Below are 18,762 nucleotides of genomic sequence, written 5' to 3'. Positions count from 1 at the left end.
GATTGGATTAGATTGTCCAAAAGGACCTTCCCCTTTCCATCATTAACTCTCTTAGATAACATCATTTCTCTCAAGCTTGTCCTACTTTAAAGAGAGTTTAGCTTTTTGAACAGAAGTGGAAAGAATTTTATTCTCCTCCTCTACCTTTTTCCCTAATGAACTCTATTTTAAAGGGGCCCACTGAAAGGAGTTAGTCACTAGCGCAAAAAAAAAGGATGCAAGAAAGAGCTATGATCCATACTCAATCTGAGAACCATCACATTAACGGTTAGACAGATGTTGACATTAAACTTTGTTCTACCAGTCCATGGTTAGTAGGGGAAGGACAAAACATGGAAAGTTAGTACAAACTTTTAACATTCTTAGACACTGTACTTCAGTGCATATGGAACAAGAGTCACTAGTGATATACAGCAATTCATGACTTTGCTAATAAAGTGATGTGAGATGAGATGTCAGATTTCTGTTGATTAATTAAAATAGATATTTATAACCTCATACTGTCAAAGGTTAAAACACAAAAGATAGAAGTACATAAGAAACTATGTACAAGAGTTATATTATATTATAGATAAACACAAATATTTGTGTTTGAGGCTTACCCTAAGAAGCAGTTCTGCTAAGATACAGCCAACAGCCCACATATCTACACCTACACCATACATTCTAGCACCAAACAGTAGCTCAGGTGCTCGATACCATCTGAAAAGCAAGCAGGAACACTTTCAGGCAAGGATAAATTTGTATAACACAGCATGCAATTAAAGTATTTAACCGAGCAGAAGTGTTACAGAATGTTTATTGCTCACTCCCTGGATAGTTATCAGTTTAATGTCTGAAAAGATCTACATCTTGGAGAGAGCTTTTTTCCCTTTAAGGATGTGGTTCAACATCCTGATGTTGCACACACCTCCCCAAAACAAAGCGCAATTGCAGAGCATATTTGCACTTAGCAAACGACTGGACTGCAAACTTGAAAGACAGAAGATATAACTGGCAGTCTGAATAAATGAAAAACAATCACGGTTATTTGTCAGGAAACCAAACAAGTAGGCATCAAAATTCCTGCCAATATCCAGACACCTCAAAAGTGACAGTGACAGCCACTGATGATTAAGAGCTGAGATTCTTGTGTAGAATGAATTCCAGCAGTTACTATTAATGCAAAGTAGCTAGTATCACTGCTTAAAACAATTCAGTTTACCTTACACATGAAGATAACACCTTAGGCCTGGTCTACACTACGCGTTTAAACCGAATTTAGCAGCATTAAACCAATTTAACCTGCACCCGTCCACACAACGAGGCCCTTTATATCAATATAAAGGGCTCTTTAAACTGGTTTCTGTATTCCTCCCCGACGAGAGAAGTAGCGCTGAAATCGGTATTGCCATGTCGGACTAGGGTTAGTGTGGCCGCAAATTGACGGTATTGCCTGCCGGGCAGATCCCACAGTGCACATTGTGACCGCTCTGGAAAGCGATCTGAACTCAGATGCACTGGCCAGGTAGACAGGAAAGCCCGTGAACTTTTGAATTTTCATCCTGTTTGTCCAGCGTGGAGCTCTGATCAGCATGTGGTGGCAATGCAGTCCCAATCCAAAAAGAGCTCCGCATGACCGTACGGGGATACTATCGATCACTTGGGGAGACAAATCTGTTCTATCAGCGCCATTACGAAGACATAGCAAGCATTTGAAAAAATCTCCAGGCTGATGATAGGCACATCACAGTGCTGTGTGTATAAGTGTAACGGAACCAACAAATCAAATGGATGCTCAGGGGGCGGGGGGGGGGGTACTGAGGACTCCAGCTATCCACAGTCCCACAGTCTCTGAAAGCATTTGCATTTTTGGCTGAGCTCCAATGCCTGTAGGGCAACACATTGTATGGGGTGGTTCAGGGTATGTCGTCAATTTACTCTCCTCCCCCTCCCCGTGAAAGAAAGGGAAAAAATCGTTTCTTGACTTTTTTCAATGTCACGGTATGTCTGCTGATGCTGCTGGTAGACGCGGTGCTGCGGAAGTGAACGCAACATCCTCTCCCCTCCCCTCCCGGTGCAGGTACGTTAGAATGATGATAGCCGTCTTATCATCCCGTGAGTTCTCCTGGCCGGCCTCAGGTGAGGTTGACTGGGGGCGCCTGGTAATAACAGAATGACCTCTGGTCATCCCCGGCAGATGGTACAGAATGGCTGGTAACCGTCTTGATCATAGCAACTGGGGACTGAGCTTCACAGCCCCCTCCCCCTTTCATGTCTAAAGAAAGATTCTGTACTCGCTGGACTATCATAGCAGCTGGAGGCTGCCTCCCTCATTTTCTCTCATAAAGTCGTGTTTCTTATTCCTGCATCTTCATTACTTATCACACAAATGGGGACACTGCAACAGTTGAGCCCAGAAGAGTTGGGGGAGGAGGAGAACAGGTGGGTTGTTGCAGGGGCACCCCATATGCAATTGAGCTTCATTTCTGTGGGATCTGACTGGGGTGGCTGTGCCTCTGGTCACTGGTTCTCTAGTACACTGCCCATATTCTAGGCAGAACTGACTATTCTTTAGATAAACAAGGAGAAATGACCCGGGGAGTCATTCCCATTTTTGTCTTGCGCCCCGGCCGCTTCAGCGAAGGCCAGCAGGAGCACTCATGACAGCAGAACGGTACGAACAACTGATAACCGTCATCTCCGCCAAATTTACAATGGCATGGCAGACAGTACAATCGGATGGTAACGTCTCTGCTACCTGCAAAGGCAATGAAAGCTGTGTGTAGGTGCTAGTCCGCCTCTGTCAGCAGCATCCTACGTGCATAGGCAAACGGGCTCCCTGGTTGCCATGCTATGGCGTCTGCCAGGGCAATCCAGGAAAAAGGTCTGTCATAAACAGATAAGAAAAGTTAATAGCACAGAATACTTTTTCTCTGACTATAAAGGGTTAACAAGTTCAGTAAGCCTGGCTGTCCACCTGACCGGAGGAACCAATCAGGGGACAGGATATTTCAAATATGAGAGAGGAAGTTTCTGTGTGTCTGTTGTTTTTGGTGTTGTTCATCTGGGGCTTAGAGGGACCAGACATGCACCAGGTTCTCTCCAATCTCTTCTGATACTATTCTGAACTTATAAGAGCCTGTAAGTACTAGATAGATAAAGCGAGTTAGGCTTATGTTTTGTTTTCTTATTGCAAATGTGCATTTGGCTGAAGGACTTCAAAATTGTATTTTGCTGATAAGGATTTTTTGTATACTTGGCTGGGAGGGTATTCCCAGTGTCTATACTGAAAGACCTGTACCGTATTCCTTTTAAATTTACAAGATAATTTTTTCTTTCTTAATTAAAGTTTTGTTTAAGAACCTGATGTTTTTTATTCTGTGTAGATCCAGCGGACGGGGTCTGGGATTCGCCCAGGGAATTGGTGGGAGGAAAGGAGGAGGGGAGAGAAAGGCTAATTCTCTCTGTGTCAGGATTACTGTCTCTCTCAGGAGAGTCGGGCGGGGGAAAGGAAGGAAGGGGAGGAATTTTCCTCTCTGTTTAAAGATTCAAGGAGTTTGATCACAGTGATCTTCCAGGGTAACCAGGGAGGGAAAGCCTGTGAGAGGCAACGGTGGGGAAAGGGTACTTTCCGTGTGTTAAGTCAGAAGGTCTGGGTCTTGGGGTCCTGGCAAGGTTCTGGGGGGACCAGAGTGTATCAGGCACTGGAATTCCTGGTTGGTGCAGCGCTACAGGTTCTAAGCTGGTAATTGAGCTTAGAGAAGTTCATGCTGGTACCCCATCTTTTGAAGCTAGCAGAGGGGATAGCAGGCGCGAAATGATTGTCTGCCGTTGCTTTCACGGAGGAAGGAATGAGTGACGACATTTACCCAGAATCACCCGTGACACTGTTTTTACACCAACATGCATTGGGATCTCAACCCAGAATTCCAATGGGCGAGGGAGACTGCAGGCACTATGGGATAGCTACGGGATAGCTACCCACAGTGCAACCCTCCAGAAATCGACACTAGCCTCGATACACGGACGCACACCGCTGAATTATTGTGCTTTGTGTGGCCGCGTGCACTCGACTTTATACAATCTGTTTTACAAAACCGGTTTATGTAAAATCAGAATAATCCTGTAGTGTAGACGTACCCTTAATTAGATTCCACTTGCAGTGTTGAATACACTAGTGTTCGAGAACAGCTTAGTAGATGGAAGAAGTGAGATGGTTCCAAATGTTGGCAATTATGCCATTAATCAAACATCTAACACAAATCTAGCTTCATTTCTTCCATCAGAAAAAGACATTTAAGATAAATCCCAACTATATATATTAGTGTAGACAAATGAAAAAAATATTCTGGCAGTTCAGTTATGCCTTGCACCCCCACTCTGTTTTTAGAAGTGTGTATTAAATGTTACAAAAAACCCAATAGATCTATCTGATGTAATTTAAGACCATTTAGTTACCCTAACAGACACATGAGTGAGTGGTTAGGAATACTACATTCAAGGCAAATAATTTGGTTAATATACAAGAGATAAAGAGCTACTAAGCCTTGTTGTTTCAGAAGTTAATTACAACCAGACTTACAAAACTAGTGTACATATTTCCATGTGTTTCTGGAAAAAAGGCAACACCTAGAGCTACAGAAGATCTCGTACAGGCATGTACTCCATAATCCTTTTTACATAGACTGTGGGGGAGGCAATATCTTTCATTGGACCAAATTCTGCTGGAAAGACAAGTTTTCAAGCTTACACATGGGACCTGAACAACAACAAGGAGTCTTTAAGGTGCCACCGAACTAACAGACTTATTTGGGCATAAGCTTTCGTGGGTAAAAAACCCACTTCTTCAGATACATCTGCATGTGACCCAAAGAAGAGCTCAGTGTAAACTCAAAAGCTTGTTTCTCTCAAGAGAATTTGGTCCGATAAAGATATTACCTCTCTCATTTTGTCTCTCTAATATCCTGGGACCAACACAGGTTCAACAATCCTTTTTACTGGAAGTTCTGAAAAGCAATTAGATAACCTTGCAAAGCACCGAGATCAGCTTTTATAGCAGTTATTCAGGTTCCCATTGCCACATTCATATAAAGTTAACTCTTGGGCTTGTGCAAAGAGCTGATTTTACAAGATACCCATCTATCCAACAGCCAAGCAGAGTGCTTTATTTCTTACCTTGTTACTACCTGGTGTGTATAGACTCTATTTGGACTTCCAAAAGATTTTGCCAAGCCAAAGTCAGCCAATTTTAGAACCCCATTTTCATCTAGTAACAGATTGTTTGGTTTGAGATCCTGTCAAGAAAAGGGCAAAGACTATAAAATTGACAGTATCAATAAAAGCATGACTAATAACAAGCTCCCCTGGCACTCTTGTATTAAAGTTATTCTAGGAAACAAGCTTCTATCTTTATAGAAAGCCCCTTTTGCAAAAATAAATTCTGCATTACACCTGTGTGTGTCTTTGGCTGTCGTACTTCTGCTACCTGACCTGCAGATTTTCCACATACCTTTAAAAAGTTGATTTAAGGGTGACCATATCTTTGCTGCCAAAGAGCCGCAGTTTACTTTCGTGACATCACTCTGACAGTTGCATCTCTAAAACTTTTGTTGTATTTGCTCTCTGTAGTAGTGCAGTACACTAGTTTTATTTAACTTGATTTTTAAATATATTAACTAGAAAGTGATAAGCAATTTAGTAGGCTTTCACTGCACATTTGAAACCAGCCCTTTTTATTAAACTCCATTTAGCCATTTATTTCACCACACTACGTTGGTACTTCCCAGTTCAGAACAGCCAAGATAAGAGTTGCAATCAAAAGATTTAAAGTACCATTACATATATTAATGTTACTCCACAGTACTCTATCACAATTTTGAAATGGAAGGTTTCGTAAGTAAACAGGAATACTTTCCTAACTGTACAGTGGATTGGTATTGTTAGGTTGCTCAGCTATTGGGCTGCAGGCATTGGAATTGTGTCTCCATAATAAAAACCACTAAAAAAAAATAAAAGTATTCCCCTCAGCACTCCCCAATCTTTTAAAAAAAAAGATATGTTACATGGACTTTACAGAGTAAGATTATTTTTGGACCTACGAAGCTCTACCAAAGTGTCACCTTTTTGTTACAGGGTGGAAAGTTTCCTTTAGCAATTCTTTTACTGAAAGGGACTTTGTTCCTTTTAGAGCAGGGGTAGGCACCCTATAGCACACATGCCCAAGGCAGCACGCGAGCTGATTTTCGGTGGCACTCACACTGCCCGGGTCCTGGCCACCGGTCCAGAGGGCTCCACATTTTAATTTAATTTTAAATGAAGCTTCCTAAACATTTTAAAAACCTTATTCACTTTATATACAACAATAGTTTTGTTATATATTAAAGACTTGTAGAAAGAGACCTTCTAAAAACATTAAAATTTATTACTGGCACACGAAACCTTAAATTAGAGTGAATAAATGAAGACTCAGCATACCACTTCTGAAAGGTTGCCGAACCCCATTTCAGAGTATTCTTACTTACCCTGTGCAGAATCCAGTGCCGATGTAAATATTCCAGTCCTTGAAGTGTCATCAACATATATGCTTTGATGTGAGATTGTGTCAGCACAAGACTACTATCCTTGATTATAACCTGGAAAAAAGCATGTTAATGAAACTTTTTACCCAAAATCTAACTATGTTTAATGATCTTATTACAATTCTCTTTGCTTAATATTACTGTTTTCCTTTAAGCAACGTTGAATGTTACATGGTGCAATTGCTAATAAGATTCTATGCCACTGGTTTGTGTAAAGAGTGGTGGAAATTCTTAAGTTTCTTCAGAAAAAATTATAGCTATTTACACAAGAGAATAGAAATTGAAATGGAGACCACAGCTATTCCAGATACCATATTTGTGTTAAGTGTATATTGATTCCATGTTTTCTCTAGCTGCATGACCACATAAGCTTGACCTGAAATCTCAACTTCTTCCAGCTAATTATTTCAAGGGCTAAAGTGCCTCTCTTAGGCAAGAGGAATATGCTTAACCATAACTCTACCACCTCAACAAAATATACCACATATGCTATTGTGACAAGTCCTTCACAGAAATCCTCATTTATACTTCTGTGTTCTCTGTCTGAATTATTTTACCTTCCTTCAATATAGCTCCAAAACTCTAGCCTTGGAAGAACACAACAGCCCTCTGAATACACATGGAGGTATGACCTATTCACTACCATTTTAGCAAATCCACTTGTTTCACAATCCAAGTAAAAACGGCCTCCTCTTTTTTTGTATAGATCTTTCATGAATTTGCGCCATCCTATTTTTTAAACAAACATTCTCTCTAACCCTAAACACTGCTCCCTCCACTGGTTTTCTACTAATAATGCTCTGCACTCCTACAAATAGCTTCCATTTCCCAACACGCTTAAAAATTCAAGCTGAAATTTGTAAAATATCTAAAATAGTTATTAGACTGCATTAAGTTTTCTATATGTTGTACAATGCTAATCACTACAGATCCTGATCCCAGCTGGGTCTTCTGGATGCTACCAAAATACAAATAAATGCTTTGTTTTGCCTTGTCCTAGTTTGTCATGGCATCCTAGGTCATAAAAATAGATTTTACTTAGTTTTGAATTATATGGATAAGTAAAGTTAACATTAGGAAAATACATAGATCAACACTAATAGTTGATATTTTACAAGTCTCAACTTGAATTTCTTATGAGTATTTGCAGCACATCATCATCAAGGAGAGGGTAAATATTGCTATCAGCAAAAAAACCTCTCATTTTGTTTAGTAATCTATTGACTTTGTTTTGATCTTGTATTCCTCTAGTTTATGACAGGCATTACAGATATTAGCAAAACAGACAACTATTCTTTTAATGTTTGTATATGCTTTTCTGATTGCTCACTACATTGTATAGTAACAGATTACTGCCATTAAATTAAACTTTTTCCCTATAAAGCATGGACAGTCATTGCATATGCACAACCATAATTGACTTAACATGCACTCTTGCTTACTACAACCTTTATTTCAAAGACATAAAAACATGTGATATCAAATCCCCTATAAAGATTTACTTATTTAGACTACAATAGAGATCAAACACCAGCAAAACAGAAATCAGTGGATAATATGTTATCTATATTTCTTGGAATGCACCCAATTCACAAGTTAACAGAACTGATTCAAACAGGATTGCATGCCTATTACTACTAATTACAAAATATAGTAAATGTTTGTACATTGTCTAGCACAATGAGGTCCTGGTCTATGACTTGGGTCTCAAAATGTTAATTCTACACATGTTTAATAAACTATTTCTTGACAAAAGTCTACTGACACTCTAGAGCAGTATTAAAAAGTAAAGCATTGTATCCTAATTAAGAATGCATGCATGTTAATATACTACAAAAGAGACTTCAAAAAGATACTACATGAACTGGCAAAGTTGTATATGTCTAATCCGTGTTATAGTCTCATCTCTTACAAATACAAATCACTAATCTTTCTTGACAAGTATTTTCAAAATGTATTTACTCAGAGATACCAACTGGATAACAATATGAAAAAATAATACATTATCATAGTTTCCAGTATTTCAACAGTTTTGTGCACAATATTGAAAGTTAAAACATTCCAAGTATTGAATCAAAGGAAGGCAACAGCTAAAGCAGTCTTACCTCTAGATCCGTTTCCATAAAATCAAAGACCAGACTAATATTGGATTTGTGTCCAAATGCATCAAGAAGCTGGAAAACCAAAATATACCACAACATGGAAAATATATTTGACTGCAGAGTACTTTTAATATTATCATTTTAATGCTGTGTCACTACAGTATGTGTTGTGATAGTTTTCAGGAAGGGGGAGCAGAGTTGTATATACTGGGAAGAGAACATACTGTGATTAGAGGGCAGTTATGGGGAAATCTGACATTCAGCCTGGCTCTGCCTCAGACATATACTCATTTTAGCATCTTTACTAGGATGACCCAAACTGTTTTGAGAACACACAAGCGTCAGGCCCTGTCCCAAACTCTAGGGTACAGATGTGGCGACCCACATGAAAGACCCCCTAAGCTTATATTTTACCAGTTTAGGTTAAAAATTTCCACAAGGCACAAATTCCTTTCCTTGTCCTTGGACAGTACTGCTACCACCACCAAGTCATTTACATAAAATGTCAGGGCAGGGTCACTTCGAATCTCTATCCCCTCAAGCCCTTTCACTCCCTTTCCTGGGGAGGCTTGAGAATAATATACCAACCAATGGTCTTCAATGTAAGTACAGACCAGACCCTTTGATTTCAGTGTCCTAAAAATAATCAGGTTCTTAAAAGAAGAAAATTTATAAAGAAAAGGTAAATGAATCACACCTTCAAAATCAGGATGGAAGGCAACTTAACAGGGTTAAATAAAAATTTAAAAACACAGAGGATTCCCCTGTGGCTCAGCTTCACAGTTACAAAACAGTAAACAAACTACCTCTTAGCATAGGGAAAATTCACAAACCAAACCAAAACATAACCTAACACATTTCCTTGCCTATAATTACAAAAATTGAAAAATTGTAAGTAAGATGGATCATTTCAGGTATGTTTTCAGGAGATGTTGTACCTGCCTGGTGTCTCTCTCCATCCGGAGAGGGAACAAACAAAGAGAGCCACAAACAAATCTCCAGATTTGAAAGTATCTTCTTTCCTCATTGGTTCTTCTGTTCAGGTGCCAACTAGATTTGAGCTTCTTAACCCCTTACAGGTAAAGCGATTTAGTACAGCTGCCAAGGAGGGATTTTATGCTATCCTTTTTACATTTATGACACAAGCTAAAGTCTTTTTTGAATGTTTTCAGTCAACTTGACTGCTTTTTAATTCATGTGTTTCAACATCTCCTGATTTCAGCTACAGGTATGGAAATTCTGTAAGAATGGGCTTGAGATCAGGCAAGAACAGTATACTTCCAGGGAAAATATTTAAATAAAGCATCTGAACTTTTGTACATCTATATGAACCAACCGTTCAGAGATTCAACCATCACTAGTATTTACCTTTACAAACATTTATCTGAAGCTGAAAGTCAAACAACAAAAAAAAATGCATGCTCTGAACTACAAGTATTACTGTTGCCCATTGGATTTTAAATAGCATTAGTGAAACTGAACAGACCTTGTTGGTTTCACCTTGCAGTTGCTTAGGAAAGCTGAGCAGCAACAGAGAGGCAAGAGAACAACACGCAAAAAAATCAATGCAGTGCGGCATTTCCCTGATTCACAAGTAATTTTATTTTTAAATTTGAATTTCAGGATTTGACTCTCCCCACCTAAACAGCAAAAGTTTCCAACTAACACTTGGCAAAAATGCAAGCGGATTTTGAGATCTGCCTTTTTATTAAAGTTAATGTTTTATCACAGTTTGCCAACTTGCAAGATGCCCTATATAAGAATTAAGATAAAAGTCTCCATAATCACAGCAGTAAGTCTTTGTGGCAGAATATATCTACAGTATTCAGGGACTGACTTACAGCATATGCCACAAGTAGTATTCATTTTATACTTACACCAATGATATTTGGATGGCTTAGCTCCTGTAACAATTTTATCTCCCGCAGGGCTGTTCTGTTGATTCCTAGATTGAAAGAAAGATCACATCAAAGGCAGGAGCAGCATATAAAAACTTCAATTTAGCTACCAATAAGAATTTCTAATTCAGCTTCTTTTGTATGTTGGTCATTTATGATTGTTTGAGAAATTCTGAACTAGACTACAAAGTGAGAAAAAAATGTATTCAGTTTGCAGAATGGCAACTAAGTACATCACTGTAATTCAAAGTTGGGTACACATCATTGTCATAGCGGCCAACAGTAAATACTTCACAACTAACAAGTAAGTGGAAATTCACACTTTAGGATGTGATTGTTTCTATAGCAGTGTATGCTCCCTTTTGGCAAAATAGAGAAGTTGTGGCATAGATCTAGAAGAGGATATCAAATCTTGACCTGTCAAACAATTTTAAGGCTTTTTAAAAAATGGTTACTTACCCAGCAGTAAGTGTGGATCCCACTGTGGTTGTACATGTGCATCATCCACGAGAGAGGAGATTCTTTCGAATAGCTATGTCCATCGGGGCAGCATATGCACTCTGCCTCCTCATGCTCCCATGTGAGAGAGGGATGAAGAGTGGTATGTGCGATCCACACCAACAAGAACTAGAGTTACTGTAGTGTATGTAATATTTCTTCCTTCAAGTACGTTAGCGTAGATCCCACTGTAGGTGATGGTCAAGTAGTATTGTCTTCAGGATGGTGGGAATAAGTTGCAGCTATATCAGTAAAACAGTGATTGAAATACTGCTCTCCCAAGCTTGGCAGCTGGCCTGGTGGCTAATTCCAAGGCATAGTGTTTGACAAAGGTCAGTGGGTTACTCAACATTAGAAATCCGTAAGGCAGCAGTTTTGGAACATTCCTAAAGCAAGTGGAGGATATTGCTTGTGCTCTGGTGGAGCAAGTCATGATGTTTAATGGGAGAGATACATCAGCCAGCAAGTAACACAGCAAGACATATTGTGTTATCCATCTCAATATTCTTTGTGAAGAGACAGATTGACCTGTAGAGTGCCCACCTATGGCTAGAAAGATGAAATGCATGGTTTGGTGATGTCAGTATAATAAAGTCAAGTCCTGGATGGGCACACACTCCCAGTGCTGAGGGTGGCTTTGAGAAAAAAAACAAAGGAACTTTGATTAGATAAAATTCTGAGACACTTTTAGGGATGAACTTCAAGCGAAGTTGCAACATCACTTTGTGCTTATGAATGCGGTATGGGGAGGTTCGGACATAAGTGCCTGAAGCTCACTCAGTCTCCTGACTGAAGCAATAGTCACTAGGAAGACCATCTTCAGAGACAGGTGGTGTAAGCTGCATTCTGTGAGAGGTTGGAAAGAGGCCTCCATGAGACTCAGACAGACTAAACGGAGATCTCAGGCAGGATTCTGTTCTCTGAACAGTGGGTAAGTGTGCAGCAACCCTTTACAAAATTTAGATATTGTGGGGGTGAGAAAAGACCAAACATCACTGAATAGGTAGACCCCAAGAGATTAAAAAAAGGCCAGTCTGTTTTAAATGCAACAAGTAGTAGAGAATGTTCAGTACTGAGACCTGGACCAATGCTCACATTGAGAACTTCTTCCAATCAGATGAATATATTGTGATAGATGTTTTCCTGGTATGTATCAGGATTTCCTGGACCTGTAGGTATCTGTAGTACTTAGCTAGCCAATAGCCATAGAACAGATGTAGGGGCTTCAGGTCTGGATGGAGTATCTTGTAATGGTGTTGTAAGAGGAGGTCTGGGCAGTCAGGGAGCTGGATGGACATTTGTAGCAGGTCTGTTAGCCAAGATTGCCTCAGTCAGCATGGAGCTATGAGAATAATCATGGCTTTGTCCGTTTTGATTTTGGAAGTCATCCTGAGGGTCAAGGAAATTGGTGGAAAGTCATTAAATAGGCCTTGGGACCACTGCAGAAAGGCAGCATCTGGTAGCAACCCCAATCTCATGCCTGCTCTGGATAAAAGTTCTAGCATGCGGCACGGTGGTAATTGTCTGCCTGCTTAGGAAGCCTGCCAGGTTGATGCTGACACCTGGGAGATGAAGAGCTATTGATGTTCTCCAGTATTGGTGGCACCATGTCCAGCACTTGATGGCTTCCAAGCAGAGAGGAAATGAGCATATATTGATCTTTGTTTATGTAGCATACTGCAGAGCTGTCCTACAGGAAATGTACTGTTGGATTACAGACTAACCTGATGGCTTGATGTGGAGCCCCATGTCTTCCGAGGACAAAATCTCTTGAATTTGTAGATCGTCCAGGTGGGCTTCCCAATCGGTACTTGAAATATGCATGATTAAAGTCTTTGTCAGGGAGAAGGCAGAAGATGGTACCACTCCATGAATGTTTCTGGGTTCCTTTCACCAACTCAGTTCTACAACAGGAGGTGGCACCACAAATTTCTGATAATCTAGTGTGGGAGGACAGACCCCAGTAAGACCAATATGGCCAAGGTGGAACATTACATGGGTACTGGCCTTGTTAGCTGACCCGGTGTCACTCCCACGCTCTTTGGCGCAGCACTCAGTGCTCTGAATGGGGGCTTCCTTATGACCTCTTTAGGATCATTCTCCATTGGCAGGGGCAAAGGATCTCTGCTCAATGCTGACAAGAATATATAGGCAATTGCAAGGTGTGTAGATTCCCTTCAAGGGGCACTGGCAAGGCACCAGTCCTGGTCCAGTCCACCTCATCAGTACCAGGAACATTTGCAGATGGTGTATGGGTGCCTCTACAGAAAGTGTTAGGTCCTTGCTCAGCCCCATCACAGGTAACAGTAACAGGATTAGTATCAGGTCTCTTGCTCTGGCCAACTGCTAAGTGACTGTGTTCTTGGAGGACTGACATTACATGTGCTCTAACTGGGACTTCTCTTTGGTCTCAGGGCTACGCTTATGCTCGGTACAACTATACAAGTTGGAGTCCTGTTTATGAGCAGGCATAGGTGTTATTTTATTGTCTGAGGTGTCAAGGTAGCTAGCACAGGAACCAAAGTCACTGGTTCTAGCATTGTCAGTGCTAATGCCTCACACACTGGGGACTTTACCAATGTTAAGGTGGTCAGTATCATCAGTACCAACACGGCTTTCTTCGTGTTCTTTCCGTCCCCTGACCACAGAATGTGGAGTGCTCAAGGGAGTGCTGGCCAATGCTGCTTTAATCTAGCCCCACTCTGGCTGTAACCATCACCTCTTGGTCTGAAGTAACCAGTACGGACTGCTCAGAGAGATGAACCTTGAGCTAAGCATCCCTGTACTGGATCATGGCACAGAAAGACTTGCACACAGAGCACCCATGTGGGATGTGGCTCCCCCTTAAATGGAAGAGGCATCATGTGTGTCTGTCGCAGGATGGCCAGAGATGAAATCCTGAGGATTTGGATTCCATCATGAAAGTGTGGGGTCACTTGATTTCATCTCTCTTTTTTGGAAACATCATTTGCATGAAAGCGTGAAGATAATTTCTTGCCCAAAAAAGTTTTTAAAACCTATTTAAGGTCTCTGAAGAGAGTAGTGGGTTGGACACTCGCTGGGTTCCATCTTGCTGCACAGATAATAAAAGTGATCTTAGGGTGGGTTGTGCCTCCCCTACTCTCTATGCACTTGTATGACAGCACAAGGAGGCATAGTGTGTATGACAGGCCCTGCTAGACACCACTATTCAAAAATATCTGATCTTGCATGCATGAGGTACATATGCACCTACAATAAGATCCACACTGACACATACTTGAAGCCTAATTCTTCCTACAATCATCTTCTTTCTGCTAACTATGATTGAAATACATGAATGATACTAAAAACGGGGAGACACTGGGGACACCAGTGTGAAAAGAAATACAAAAGGACTAGCTTCTTACCAATCTAGCATGCCATGCACATCAACAGCACTATGATAAAACATACAACAGAAATATGGGCAGGAAATCAAAGGAGAAAGACATTAAAAGGCACAGTAAACTCAATGTTGTAAACTAATAACTATGTGATTAGCCAAAGATTATTAAAAACTGAAAAGTTTTAAAATTCAATGTATTTGCCACTATTTATATTTCATTTACATCTATTTCGCATCTTAGATCATGGAAATCAATTGATTTGACACTCCAGGATTTTATATCATGTTCAACACTGCAAAGTATATGAAGTTTTCTATTTGTTTCTCTTTAGATCCCCCAGCAGTGTTGGGGTATTGTTACTGTGGAAAAGCTACATCAAAGAAGTAGGATTAAGTTAGTCAATGTAGGTATCACTTTTCCAGCTAGGACAGATGAAATAACTAATTTACTGCTCTACAGCAACAGTAGGAAGTTCACAGTAACATACTAAAGGCAAAAAGACAAAACAAGTTATGGTGTACAAGTACTTACCATCTTTAGCTTCCGATCTATGTCCAAGTTTAATCTAAAGAAATAGTAAGCACTGTATTATCTGTAATTAGAATCACACTCCTCAACACCTGAAGACTTCAATAAGTTTCTCAAAGATAAACTGAGTTTTAGTGTTAGCAAAAAAAATCTTAAATAGCTAAGAAGTTTATTTTTAGAAGTGAATTTGTAGCTTTGGCATTTACAAAAGGAACAGGTATTTATGTTTCCCAAAGCCAGACATAATGCAATCTTACCAAAGAGTTTTATAACTGCAACCTTGGCCTGGGCTTGCAAAGCCATATGACACCCGTAATGGGCTTCTCCCAAAAAGGTGATTCATACCAAGTACAAATTTTATTAAGACTGGCATCCACATGGTTGTTGCAAACCACCTCAAATTTACAGGACATTCTGATTTTACCAGATTGATCCTATGCCAAACATTTTTCGGTCCTGAAGTTATTTTTTAACCAACAAAACTTTGTGACCTTACAGCAATTCTACAGTGCAAACAAGTTAGTTCTCCACGGCAATTTTAAACAGCAACAGCCTTATGGGAGCAGTAGTAGAGATGTAGCAGTACAAGATGAATACTGAACAACTTGACTGCATTATTGAAATGGCTCAACTTTGCTTATTAAGCAAAGCTGAGGGGTACTTGCTTCTTCATTATGGTAATTCCATCATAGTAAGAGTCCCTCAAAGCACATCTAAAACATTTATATCCAATATTACAATTTACTGTAACTTCATCAGGTTGTGGTGTTTCAAATCAGAAAAGAGCAATCATACTGTAAACAGATTTCTGTAATTTAGCCTTTGGAGTAAAATGACTGTCAAAAGCAAGATTTCCCCCAACACCAATAGCCAGACCATCTAAACGGATTATCTGGAAACAACTTTATCTGAGAGGGACAGACAGACACTCCTTTTCAAGAGGACACTCAAGGGTGTGGAAGACCCAAAGCTTAACACTACTAACATTATGTTTGGAAATACTTTAAAAAAAAACCCAAACATGCAATAAAAAGTAACAGCCCACAAAATGTTGTCTGCAATATTTAAAATTCCAGCTTCTGATCTGGATGACCAGTCACAAATTTAGAAATGTAATGGTGTTGAAGCCAGCGTTTTACATTATGAAAACATTTGAGGTGGCTGATTCGGACTGGTCAACCAGTTAGTCAACCAACACACTGTTGGTGCAATAGGTGTGACGTTGTGCAGTCTATATGGTTTTATCAAAATTTAATAAGTGATTATAATAAAACTGAGATATGCTTCACGCAAAAGGTCTCTTGTAAGGTATCATTACAAAGCTTAAAATCCACCGAGTGTAATCATCCTATTTGTATAAATGTACCAATCTTGTATCTGAAACTAGAAATATGAAATACAACTCTGAGGGCCTATTGTAATTATGTAAAGTGTGGGCCATTAATGGTGATTTGGAATATTGATGACTCCCATTAACTAGGACCATTGTCTGCAAATGGCTGTGTTTTACCTGTAAGTCTTCCTGTATACATGTGTGCTGGCAAGTGGGTAATGAAGTCTTACAGTGACATGTAATCGAGCACCTGAACTGGAATCCATCTTTAACCTGGTGTCTTTCCATTGAGAAGGTGGAGGTGGGAACTCAGAGAGGGAGAATAGAATTTCCGCCTTAGACAAGAGATATATAAAAGGGGTGGAAGAGAGCAAAGGGGGAGAGAGGAGCCATCATGAAGAATCTCCTAGCTACCACCTAAGCTGGAACAAGAGCTGTACCAGGGGAAAGAATTGTGCCTAGGCCTGGAAGGTGTTCAGTCTGAGAAAAAACTTACAGAAGCATCTCTGAGGGTGAGATTATCTGTATTCAGTTTGATTAGACATAGATTTGCACATTTTATTTTATGTTGCTTGGTGACTTACTTTGTTCTGTCTGTTACTACTTGGAACCACTTAAAATCTTCCTTTCTGTATTTAATAAAATCATTTTTTACCTATTAACTCAGAGTATGTATTAATATACTGAGGAGCAAACAACTGTGCACCCCTCTCTATCAGTGTTATAGAGGGCGAACAATTTATGAGTTTACCCTGCATAAGCTTTATACAGGGTAAAACAGATTTATTTGGGTTTAGACCCCATTGGGAGTTGGGCATCTGAGTGCTAAAGACAAGCACACTTCTGTTAGCTGCTTTCAGGTAAACCTGCAGCTTTGGGGCAAGTAATTCAGACCCTGGGTCTTTGCTGGAGCAGATAGAAGCGTCTGGCTCAGCAAGACAGGGTGCTGGAGTCCTGAGCTGGCAAGGAAAACAGGAGCAGAGGTAGTCTTGGTACATCAGTTGGCAGCTCCCAATAGGAATAATAGGAATATATAATCACAGCTTCCCGTTAAACTGATAAAGCCGTTGAACAGTTTCAAGAGCAACTAGATACTGGATTGCAGAGTATGTACATAAAATAGCACACAAAGCACTTACCTTTTTAATAGCAACAATTTGATTGGTGTTCTTATCCCTTGCTTTATAAACAGTGGCAAACTAAGACAAGAAAAAACAGTAGTCCTTATTAATAATATTGTAAATAACCATATAACAGGTAAGTGCAATAATGTAGTATTCTTCAGACACAGAAATTGCCATATTGGATCAAACCTATAGTCCAGTACCCCATCTTCAGCAGTGGCCAACATAAAAACCCCTGCCCTTCATGACTATGCTCCAAATGCTGTTGGAGATTGGCTTAAGTACAGAAGAATGAAGTTTTATACCCCTTCAAAGTCTCTTCAGCAGTAGCTATAACAATTGTGCATATTCTTATCCAATCCAGAGGTGTCTGACATATGGTTAGCAGGTCAGATCTAGCCTTTGTGATGTGTTTGTGTGATCCAAACAACACAAATTACAGGGCAGGAATAGCAGCCTCCTACGGGGAGCAGATCCTCACTGAGTGATGTTGAATGTGTTAATTAAAGCACTGAATAAACAGTAAACATTTAACTACTACAAAAAAGGCTTTGGTTCCACCAAAGACCAACTGAGTGAATTCCACTGTCGGCAAAAATAAGAGGTTATGATCAGCTTCTTTTTACATGAGTTGTGGTCTTTGACTGCTAGCTAGTTGCTTCAAGTGTCTTGGTTAGGCAACGTCTGACGAGCCCTGTGCTAGTTTTACCTAGAGAGGGGTCTTGTGTGGCAATTTCTTGCTAGTTCTAATCCAAGCAGTATACTGAAGTTTTCTGAGAAATAATAAAGGGGAATACATTATTCTAGGTGAGAGCAAACCACTGCTTAATACAGAAAATATTACAAAGGCATTTTATAACTTTCCATCTCATTCCTTACACATCCTAACATTGTTTAGGTTTTCGGCCAAAAGTGCATTGAACAGTTATGTTCACAGTCCCATTTTCCTCCCCTCCAGACTTCTGGATCCAGTTCAAGGTGCTGATCCTTATCTCTAGAGTGCTCTGTGAGTTGGACCTTTTCCACCTCTGTCATAAACAGATAGCTAAGGGTTAATGTTTCTTTTACCTGTAAAGGGTTAACAAAGGGAACCAAACACCTTACAAGAGGACCAATCAGAAAACTGGATTTTTCAAAGCTCAGGGGAGGGAATGTTTGGGTCTGTGTCTTTGTCTGTGCTCTCTTAGCTATGAGAGGGTTCTTTCTATCTTCAAGCTTCTAATCTTCAGTTTCAAGTTGTGAGTACAAAGGAAGCAAAAGTATAGTCTTTTAAATTGTTTTGCTGTATTTGCATCTGTGTGTCTGGCTGGTGGAGTCTTTATGTGTATTTGGCTATAAGTACTTTAAATTG

The 18,762-nt window shown here is 40.0% G+C and overlaps 1 protein-coding gene across 2 annotated transcripts in view; it reads right to left on the bottom strand.

The window, feature by feature from the left end:
• The window catches only part of CDK7 (cyclin dependent kinase 7), a 34,574-nt gene that overhangs the window by 12,207 nt on the left and 3,605 nt on the right, over positions 1–18,762 (bottom strand). The window contains exons 2-8 of one of the 2 annotated variants that reach the window (XM_032765000.2): positions 17,427–17,486; positions 14,958–14,991; positions 10,540–10,607; positions 8,666–8,734; positions 6,504–6,614; positions 5,158–5,276; positions 603–702 (exon numbers count right to left, since the gene is read on the bottom strand). In XM_032765000.2, the coding sequence (XP_032620891.1) occupies positions 603–702; positions 5,158–5,276; positions 6,504–6,614; positions 8,666–8,734; positions 10,540–10,607; positions 14,958–14,991; positions 17,427–17,486 (561 nt within the window). Of the gene's footprint in view, positions 1–602; positions 703–5,157; positions 5,277–6,503; positions 6,615–8,665; positions 8,735–10,539; positions 10,608–11,019; positions 11,646–14,957; positions 14,992–17,426; positions 17,487–18,762 lie in introns of those variants that run through there. The other variant, XM_075066992.1, reaches the window with a different exon arrangement.

Source organism: Chelonoidis abingdonii, chromosome 6 (assembly GCF_003597395.2).
Source record: "Chelonoidis abingdonii isolate Lonesome George chromosome 6, CheloAbing_2.0, whole genome shotgun sequence".
NCBI lineage: Eukaryota > Metazoa > Chordata > Testudines > Testudinidae > Chelonoidis > Chelonoidis abingdonii.
The sequence above is the reverse complement of the archived record's forward strand: the minus strand, read 5'-3'. Positions and strand labels throughout refer to the sequence as shown.